Here is a 10,964-nt window from a genome sequence, read left to right as displayed (position 1 = left end):
ATGTATGGGATGAAAAGTGAGCTTAGGAAAGATACATTTCTTTTCCTGAAGCAGCTTGTTTGCTTAGGAGATTCAAACAAGCATACTTAAAGTGAAGGGAGAAAGGTAAGTTGTGCAATTGCAGGAAAGAACCCTGTCTTTATTTAAAATGCTGATAATTTTCTTATGGAATGTGATTTTTTTTAAATTTTGTGCTAAATCATTATTATTTTTATCAGTGAGTTGTTTGCACACAAGACAAGTGACTCATTTGCATAACTGAAGAAAAACTATGACAAACCTAGACAGCATAAGAGATTTCACTTTATCAGTTTAGGTCCATATAGTCAAAGCTATGGTTTTTCCAGTAGTCATGTACATATGTAAGAGTTGGACCACAGAGAAGGCTGAGCACCAAAGAATGGAGGCTTTCGAACTGTGATGCTGCAGAAGACTCTTGAGAGTCTGGACAGCAAGGAGAACAAACCAGTCAATCCTAAAGGAAATCAACCCTGAATATTCATTGGAAGGACTGATGCTGAAGCTGAAGTTCCAAAATTTTGTTCACCCGATGTGAAGAGACGACTCACTGGAAAAGACCCTGATGCTTGGAAAGATTCATGGGGGTAACAGAAAATTATATGGTTGGATGGCATCATTGACTCAATGGAAATGTGTTTGAGCAAACTCCAGGAGACAATGAAGAACAGGGAAGCCTGGTGTGCTACAGTACATGAGGTCACAAAGATTCGGGCACACTTAGAGACTGGACAAGAAGAAGCCCTGATTCTGGAAAAAAGTCTGATATATTTACAAGCATTGCGGAGAACAGTAAAGAAAATACTGTATCAGGTGAAGCAAAAGTAGCTGTGACTTTTTTTTTAATTTAAATTAGGAAAAATAACAGTACTTATACGTAAAATTGAGAAACAACTGTTGCTAAAATGACTAATAACAATAATATAGAAGTGAATGGCACTTGCTTTATAGGGATCAGGCTTCAATAATTTTTATAATAGAATATTTTATAATTTGATTAATTATAATATCCCTAATTTGTTATCTTTTAGGTTACAATGATTTTTTAAAGAAATAATGACAGTTTTATAAATAAATATCCCAAGAAAATATTTTTTAGATTATGCATATTATTAGTATTTCTATAATCAGAAAAATAAGTAAAAGTTACTTTCTTAAATAGTTTTAGTTTAAATTGTAGATACTTTCATTTCCAATTAATTTTCCAATATGCTTCTATAGTTTAGAAGCATATTTTTAGTCCAAGAATTTAAGATCATTTTGATAATTTGCTCATATGATCCTGGAGGAAAGCATATTCTAACTGAAAAAAAAAAAATGAGTAGAAACATTCCATTAATTCATAGGCAGGATAGTTTGAAAATCTGTCTCTCTCATGTTAACTAGATGCTATCCTAACAAAATGGGCAAATAATTAGAATACTTGATTAGCTTCCTTTTTTTCCCTTAAATGTCTCTCCTTGACAGCCTCCAACTTAATATCAGAGACTTCATTATCATGCTATTTAAATTATAACTTACATTTCTAATACCTCCTCATTATTTCCAATTTCCTTTGTTAATATTAGAGTTACTGATTTTATATATACAAGATCCTCATTTTCATATTTATGTGATTTAAAGAGAACATTTCATATGATAAACTACAATGACAAAAATTGCTGTTAAGACAAATTCATTATTTATGACAAGTTTCTCCTTTTTAATATGAGCATTTCTAGTATAAATATAAATATGAGCATTTCTAGTAGTGCAGGTAGAATGGACAACAATTATTTTCTCTTTCACTTTGTTTTTCTTCATATCATTGTGAATAGATTGAATATCTCATATAGTATACTAAAAAATAAACAAATAGTATACTAAAAAATAAACAAAAGTGTGCTGAAATATTAATAGCTAAAAGTGAAGCCATTGCAATTCATATCAAATTGATTTTTATTACAGGTCTTTCACAGACACAAAAGATAAGTAATGATAATAATACCTAATATTTCCTGGAAGAAGTTTTAAATATTTCATATCAATTGAGCCATTAATCCAAATAAGTGTCCAGTGATCATTTTACTATCTTTTTTTTTTTTTAATAAAAAAGGAAGCCAAATACTTAACAATTTGAGTAAATACTGATAAATACTAAAGACTGTTTTTAGGTTTATTTTAATTTTATTTCACTATCCAGATATTGCTAATTTGGTTGTCAGGTACAAACTAGTCTTATGATTCTAGGGAGATGTTATTTTTGTTTGTTTTGTTTTTGTTATTTCTTTCTAACCAAGTTGTCTCATACAAAAAGTCGTGAATAAGCTGAATGTTTCCCAATAGCTTCAAAGTTTTCTCTCAACACCTCTACCAATTCTTGGCTAAAGTAATTGTATTTGCTCTCTGTGTAACTGTTTATCCTGTTCTCAATCTTCCTGAAAGAGTTTGCTCTACCTTGACATTCAGGATCCTCTGATACTAAGATTTTCTATATTGTAACATTTTGATTTTTAAATTACTCACTAAATACTTATTACACAGAGTAGCAAAGGAGGCAGAAGAGTGATGAATCTCTATATCAGTACATTCCTTTATTTTATCTGTACCCCTTTTTATCTTTAATATTTTTTCTCTTCTGTCTTAAGTGTAAGTTTTTATCTTCTTTTCCTTAATATAACCCCTATGTATTTCTCAAAATGAATTTCTCAAAATCATACCAAACATCTGCTTAATTTTGACATCTGCTGAGGCATATGACAAGGGGAATTAACATATGTAATCAGCATGTTTATAGATAAAATTTAATTTAAATTGTATATGCAAAATATATCTTTTATATTTGAAAGTAATTATTATTTACTATAGGTTGATTCAAATTTTACTTAACAGGTGATTATCTCATTGATAAAATCCTTTATCTCTAACTAAATGGTAGCAATATTTTTAATGCAGTCAGAATCTTAACCACACTGCTAAAGTTAATGAATTTTATCTTAAAATCAGCTGACATGAATCCTGGTTCTGGGACTTTTCTACTGTTCTTACAGAAATAGGAATTACTCTCCTGATATTTTAAACTAAAATCATCTAAATTTTTAGATGATCTAAAAATCATTTAGGTTTTTAAAACTGAATCATCACTGACATTTATGTTGAATAGTGCTTTTGTTTTCTACCAGAAGTTATATCTCCTCTGTGTTTCTGGGAATGGAAATGTACACATAAGCCTTCTGTTTTATTTCCAAGAGGTATTAAATAGATGACCTTGGAGATTATAACCCCCAACCTCCTTCTCACTTTTTGTAAGGATGAGACAGCTCCCCAAAGAAAAACTGGCCAAGTCCTACACCCGTGGTGGATTCATGTTGATGTATGGCAAAACCAATACAGTATTGTAAAGTAAAACTGTAAAAAAAGAAACCATAAAAAAATAAAATGTAACTCAAAAATAAACTTTATAAAATCTAACACACACACAAAAAAAACCAAAACAAATAGTTATGTCTCAGCTATTAATTCTTTATACTCTGAGGAATGTGAGTACAAACTTAAAGCCCACTTTTGTTCAATACAGAGACTATAAATCATGTTGTTTATGTTGAAACAAAATTTGAGGAAGAACTAAGAGATAATGTCTGAACAGACGAAATATTAGAAAGTACTGAAGAAGCCAAAGGCCAAGAAAACCGGAAACAGGATTTTAATTTTATTTTTTGATGTGGATCATTTTTAAAGTCTTTATTGAATTTGTTACAATATTGCTTCTGTGCTTCTGTTTTATGCTTTGGGTTTTTGGTCATGAGGCATGTGGGATCTTAAGTCCTCAGTCCAGGGATCAAACCCACACTTCCTGTGCTGGAAGGCAAAGTCTACTGAACTGTCAGGGAAACTAGACCAATTTTCGAGGTTTGGTTTACTATGAAATAAACTGTTTGGAAAGAGAATGAAAAACATTCTGTGTGTTGCTTCAAATTGAAATAACTCTCTCAACCTCATTAGATGCTTTACTGTATAGTTTTAATTTTCAACTTGTTCAAAATATGTGCTTATTGCAACAGAAACTTAACTGCATTGTCATCAGATGAGGTGGTCAAAGTAATGTGTATTTGAAGAAAATTAACTTATAGCACAACATATGATATTTTTACAGGTAATCTCTGTGTGCTGAAATGGAATGCACATTCCAGAGTCTCTGGTTCAAGTGAACTGTAGCTGTCCATGAGATCTCATCAGGTTTATAAACCTCTATTTCCATAGAATATACAAACTTCTATTTCCATAGAATTTTTGTAGTATCTTAATGTTATGAAATGTCATTAACACTATTGACATACTTTGTTTCTGTTAATTTTGCTCTGACACTGATATGAATACTACATTTCTTTTCATTAGTACTTACCAACTCAATCTACTTCCTTTACTTTTAACCATTTGGCTTTTTTATTGATTAGGTTAATCTCTTTAAAATGTATGATAGTGGTGGTTTAGTTGCTAAGTTGTGTCCAACTCTTGAGAGTCCATGGACCGTAACCAGCCAGTCTCCTCTGTCCATAGGATTTTCCAGACAAGAATACTGGATTGGGTTGCCATTTCCTTCTCCAGAGTACCTTCCTGGCCCAGGAATTGAACCTGGGTCTCCTGCATTGCAGGTAAATTCTTTATGGACTGAGCTAAGAGGGAAGCATCTATAAAATATATGACTATATTTAAAAGTCTAGTCTGATAATTATCTTTTAGTTGAATAATTTAAATCAAGCAGTCTGACATATATTCATGTTTTCATATTTTCATTTCTATAGTTATATATCTATTTTATATTTTAATATTTTTTTTTATTTTTCAATCTGTCCTCTTTTCTTGTCTTTTAAGAACATTTTTTGTTTTCCCCTCCTGAAATTTTTGAAATTTTCATTTCTGTCATTGCTATAGAAATTTGTCACACGTGAATCTCATTTATTATTTAAAAGAAGATATTTTTCTCAGTTTCTGTGGCAGTCCATACAGTTTAAGGGGCATAGCCTTCACTGATATTGTCACTGGTTTAGATCTTAGCGTTGGTACCAGACAGTGTAACAGATTTTATAAAATAGGGTAAAGAAGGGTTCCAAATACTGTGAATAGCAATTTATTATAGATCAGTAAGTCCCAAGAAATATACTTTTTTTTCAATAAGAATCATAGGATTCTGAAGCAGTAGGCCGCAAGTGAAAGCAAACTTCACTGCTAGAGATAAGGTGGTCCCAGGCCATCTTATACTGGTCTCTGTGGGAACAAAGGTTCACACTATGTTTGTTTCCACAGTTTCTAACTGCAAAGCTAAAATAGACACTCTTGATGACAGAATCCTTTCATTGGATTTTTGATTCTTATTATGCCCAAATGGAATATAATTTTATGTAGTCAAAATAACACCATATCTCTGATGGACATGCATATATTAAGGTCATCATAATAGCAAAAACAAAAACAAAATGTAAACAATAGGGGGCATTAATTGCTATTACAAGTACTTCTCAAATTACCTGTTTAGCTTGTGGATAGATATACCCTGAACAGTGACAATGGATGTTCATAAATTACTTAGATGATGACTTCAACTGTACTTCCTGGGCCAGATTCAGTAATTCGAACAAAAACTCATGTTAATGTCTAAGGATTAGGGTCTCTGAGGCAAAATACTATAGACCCATTTGTATTTCTTCCTGGTTCAGTTTTGGAAACATGTACCCCAATGTTCATCACAGCACTGTTTATAATAGCCAGGACATGGAAGCAACCTAGATGTCCATCAGCAGATGAATGGATAAGAAAGCTGTGGTACATATACACAATGGAGTATTACTCAGCCATTAACAAGAATACATTTGAATCAGTTCTAATGAGGTGGATGAAACTGGAGCTGATTATGCAGAGTGAAGTAAGCCAGAAAGAAAAATACCAATAGAGTATACAAACACATATATATGGAATTTAGAAAGATGGTAATGATAACCCTGTATGCGAGACAGCAAAAGAGACACATGTACAGAACAGACTTTTGGACTCTGTGGGAGAGGGAGAGGGTGGGGTGATTTGGGAGAATGGCATTGAAACACGTATACTATCATGTAAGAAATGAATCGCCAGTCTCGGTTCGATACAGGACACAGGATGCTTGGGGCTGGTGCACTGGGATGACCCAGAGAGATGATATAGGGAGGGGGGTGGGAGGGGGGTTCAGGGTTGGGAACTCACGTATACCCATGGTGGATTCATGTCAATGTATGGTAAAACCAATACAGAGTACATGAACCATGAGCTTCCAGATGTTCAGGCTGGACTTAGACAAAGCAGAAGAGCCAGAGATCAAATTGCCAACATCCACTGGATCATTGAAAAAGCAAGAGAGTTCTAGAAAAACATCTACTTTTGCTTTATTGACTACACTGAAGCATTTGACTGTGTGGATCACAACAAATTCTGTAAAATTCTGAAAGAGATAGGAATACCAGACCATCTGACCTGCCTCCTGAGAAATGTGTATGCAGGTCAAGAAGCAACAGTTAGAACCAGACATGAAACAACAGACTGGTTCCAAATAGGGACAGGAGTATGCCAAGGCTATATATTGTCATCCTGCTTATTTAACTAGCATGCACAGAACATCATGTGAAAAACCAAGCTGGATGAAACACAAGCTGGAATCAAGATTGCTGGGAAGAAATACCAATAACTTCAGATATGCAAATGACACCACTCTTATGGCAGAAAGCGAAGTAGAACTAAAAAGCCTCTTGACGAAAGTCAAAGAGGAGAGTCAAAAAGTTGGCTTAAAACTCAACATTCAGAAAACTAAGATCATGGCATCTGGTCCCATCACTTCATGGAAAATAGTTGGGAAAACAATAGAAACAGTGAGAGGCTTTATTTACTTATTTATTTATTTATTTAGAGCTCCAAAATCACTGCAGATGGTGACTGCAGCCATGAAATTGAAAGAAAAGCTATGACCAACCTAGACAGCATATTAAAAAGCTGAGACATTACTTTGTCAACAAAGATGTGTCTAGTCAAAGCTATGCTTTTTCCAGTAGTCATGTATGGATGTGAGAGTTGAACCATAAAGAAAGCTGTGTGATGAAGAATTGATAGTTTTGAACTGTGGTGTTGGAGAAGACTCTTGAAAGTCCCTTGGATGGCAAGGAGGTCAAGCCAGTCAATCCTAAAGGAAATCATTCCTGAATATTCTTTGGAAGGACAGACATTGAAGCTGAAACTCCAACCCTTTGGCTACCTGATGTGAAAATCTGACTGATTGGAAAAGACCCTGATGCTGGGAAAGCCTGAAGGCAGCAGTATAAGGGGATAACAGAGGATGAAATTGTTGAATGGCATCACCGACTTAATGAGCATGAGTTTGGGCAATCTCTGGGAGTTAGTGATGGATAGGGAAGCCTGGAGAGCTGCAGCCCATGGGGTCACAAAGAGTCAGAAACAACTGAGCAAATGAACTGAACTGAACTGAAGTGAAAAACAGAGTGTTAAATTTTCCACCACGAAGAAGCTCAGTGATTGCCAGCAACACATCAAGTGAGAATGATATCTAAAAGGTTAGGTTTGAATATGTCTCATACACTTAAGAAATGTTCATGAAACCCTTGCCAAATTGTCTCTTTTCCCTCAGTCAACAACTGTGGTCTTATGGTGAGTTGGCCAAGGAGGAAACCCACGATTGCATCTATTTGCTTTTAGTTCTACCAGAAAGTCTGGCACTGACTCAACATAGAATGTTATAGCATTACAGCCTCAAACATGAATATTCCCAAAAAGATAAGTGAAGAAATTCTTCTCAGTAGTCAAAACCTCAGCCAATGCATTTGATTGTCTAGTTTGTATAGACAATGAGATGTCTAGATGTGTAGGACTGTTCCTAAACATGGCATTTGTTACTGGTTTCACTGGATATTTAACTACTTAGAAAGAATAGCAATAGAAGGTGTAAAAATGAGTAATATTTTTTTCACAGCTTCCATACTGTACAGAAGCCCAAACTAGTCCAATGAAAACCTGCACATACAGGACAGATGCAGAGTTTTATGGCCATCAGCTCAGCTGAGGTCCCAGCTCACAGCCAACCTCAACTTCCAGGAATGCAATTCAAGGTGTTAAAAGATTTCAGCTTCCAGTTAATGAACTTTTTGAAAAATTAATTTATTTTTTATTGAAGGATAATTACTTTGCATAATTTTGCTGTTTTCTGTCAAATCTCAACATGAATCAGCCATAGGTATACATATATCCCCTATTCTAGCTCCCTCTCAACTTTTGAATTATCTAAGCTGTGACCCTAGACATCATGGAACTTAGATAAGCCATCTTCAGTATATCTAAATTCCTGATCCCAATCACAGAAATAAAGACTAATTTAGCATTGTATATTTTTCATACATTTAATTACATACTTTTTTTTTTCTTTTTTAAGTTTTGAGTATTAATTTTACAATCTTTTCTTATTGTGACAGATTATTCAAGAAAGAGTGCAACCTGAACTAGGAGAGAAACTAACATTGTCCAGAAGGTTTAGGATTTGCATTTCCTTTTTGGGAGAGAGAAAGAGAGATTGTCTTTGTAGAAGCATCTTGTTTGGCAAAAACATAGAGATGTTATTGTTTTTTATAAGGAGATTCAAATTTAATATGGAAGAGTGGTAATAAACTCTAAGTAGCCAAAGGAGTCAAATGTTACACTCATTTACCTACTAGCATCAACTCAAAAATCCTCCTTTAAATGCTCTCCTCTCAGAAGCTGGAAGTAAAATCTCACAATATTTGTCCTCTATTAGATGACTTCCTATTAGTTTATGTCATTAAGAGCACCCTAGAATAAGATTGGCAATCCAAAGGAAAGAATTAGAGAACTGGTTATATGCTACCAGAGAATTTATGTTTCAGTAATCAAGGATGCTTATTTAATATTGGTCTGATATTTTAAGAGGGTTTTCCTGTTAGCTCAGATGGTAAAGAATCTTCACACAAAATGGAAGACCCATGTTAGATCTCTGGGTGTAGAGTATCCCCTGGAGAAGGGAATGGTTGCCCACTCCAGTATTCTGGCCTGGAGAATTTCATGGACAGAGGAATATGGCAAGTTACAGTCCATGAGATTGCAAAGAGTTGGACATGACTACTACTTTCACTTTAAGAAATGACATAATTATTTTACTTAAATCTAGTAAATTTGAATAAAACTTATCAACACACCCACTTTCCACTATTCTCCACCTACCATTTCCTAGAAAATTAAGCATTTCAAAAGAAAAAAAAAACTTTCATATATATATATATGAAGAAATAAAATATTTTATTGCACAGTCAAAATACAATGTCAAATTAAGGAATTCTTGAGACAGGTATGAGAAGAAAAAAGAGGGAAAATAAACATGAAAAAAATTAAATTTCCCAACCAGGAGAGACCTGAGAAAATGCTGAAGATTCTGTACCCAGCTTTTGCAATCACTGTAAACTCCTTGTATATCATCCCATATTATCCAGGGCCCATGATATTTTTAGCCCTAAAGTGACTTTCTGAATTTTTTTTTTCATGCAGGTTACTGCCCTTTCTTAAGAAATTGATGATACCACACTTTCTTCACAGCATTATTCATTTCCAAGTTTCTCAATGTACAGATCAGAGGGTTGAATATGGGAGCAATGATGGTGTAGAAAAGAGCAAACACTTTGTCTTCCAGAAAAGTTTCAACTGGTCTAATGTAAATGAAGAAGACAGGCACAAAGAACAGGACCACAACAGTGACATGAGAACTGCAAGTGGAAAGAGCTTTGGTGCAGTTCTTTGCAGGGTAATCCCTGATTGTGTGTAATATCAGAAAATAAGAAGCCATCAAAATAACAAGAGTCAACAATGCAATCAGACCTGAATTAACAACTACCAGGAGACCAATCCTGTATGTATCCATGCAAGCCAATTTCAGCAAAAGATACACATCACAGAAGCAGTGATCAATCTCATTGGGGCCAGAGAATGGTAAAAAGATGCTGAGAAGAAACTGACTGGCAGAGTGTATAAGTCCCCCAGTACAACAAACTATGATGATTGTGTTACACTTTGTCCTGCTCATAACAATGGTGTAGTACACGGGCTTGCAGATAGCCACATAGAGGTCATAGACCATCCCTGTAAGGGTAAAAATCTCGATGGCTCCAAGGAAGTGAAGGATAAAAAGCTGTGTCATACAGTTACTATAGGAAATGGTCTTCCTTTCTGCCAGTAAATCAGTCATTAGTTTGGGTGTTACCATCTATGTGTAGCAAAGGTCAGAGAGTGAGAGGTAATTAAGGAAGAAATACATAGGTTGGTCAATAAGAGGACTGCATATAATAGAAATCATTATGAGCAAATTTCCCCTCCAAATAGCAATGTAGCAAAATAAAAATAAGACAAAGCAGAAAATTTCAATGTTCTTACTTTAAGATAGTCCCAAAAGAATAAACACAGTGACATTATTTCTGTTTTTCATGGTCCAGTGCAGTAAAAAGGCATAACAGTCCCCTGAAAGAACATAATGCATAAGTTGGTATTAGAAACATTCATGGAGAAAACCTATAATAACACTAATGTCTGTTATTTCTGTTATTTGCAAAAATGAAAATAGAGTTTTAGATGTAAATAAAGAGAACTTATGGTTACCAAGGGGAAAGGAAGGAGACATAAACTGGGAGACTAAAATTGACATAAACAACCTACTATAAATAAAATGGATACTGTTAAGGACCTGCTCTATAACACAGGGAGCTCTACTCAGTACTCTGTAATGACCCATTGGGAAAAGAATCTAAAAGAACAGATATATCTATGTGTATAACTGATTAACTTTGCTGTACAGTAGAAAGTAAACACAGCATTGTAAATCAACTCTAGTCCAATAAAAATTAATTAAAACACAATAATATCATGAAACTATGTTT

At 34.2% G+C, this 10,964-nt stretch overlaps 1 protein-coding gene across 1 annotated transcript; it reads right to left on the bottom strand.

Annotated features, from left to right (window-relative positions):
• Positions 1–9,586: 9,586 nt before the first annotated feature.
• LOC128049984 (olfactory receptor 4P4-like) lies at positions 9,587–10,516 on the bottom strand. The gene is given in 1 exon segment (XM_052642293.1): positions 9,587–10,516. A coding segment is annotated over 1 exon segment (930 nt).
• Between the last annotated feature and the right edge of the window lie 448 nt (positions 10,517–10,964).

Source organism: Budorcas taxicolor, chromosome 6, assembly GCF_023091745.1.
Source record: "Budorcas taxicolor isolate Tak-1 chromosome 6, Takin1.1, whole genome shotgun sequence".
Taxonomy (NCBI): domain Eukaryota; kingdom Metazoa; phylum Chordata; class Mammalia; order Artiodactyla; family Bovidae; genus Budorcas; species Budorcas taxicolor.
Note: the sequence above shows the minus strand (reverse complement) of the source record. Positions and strands in the feature narration are given on the sequence as shown.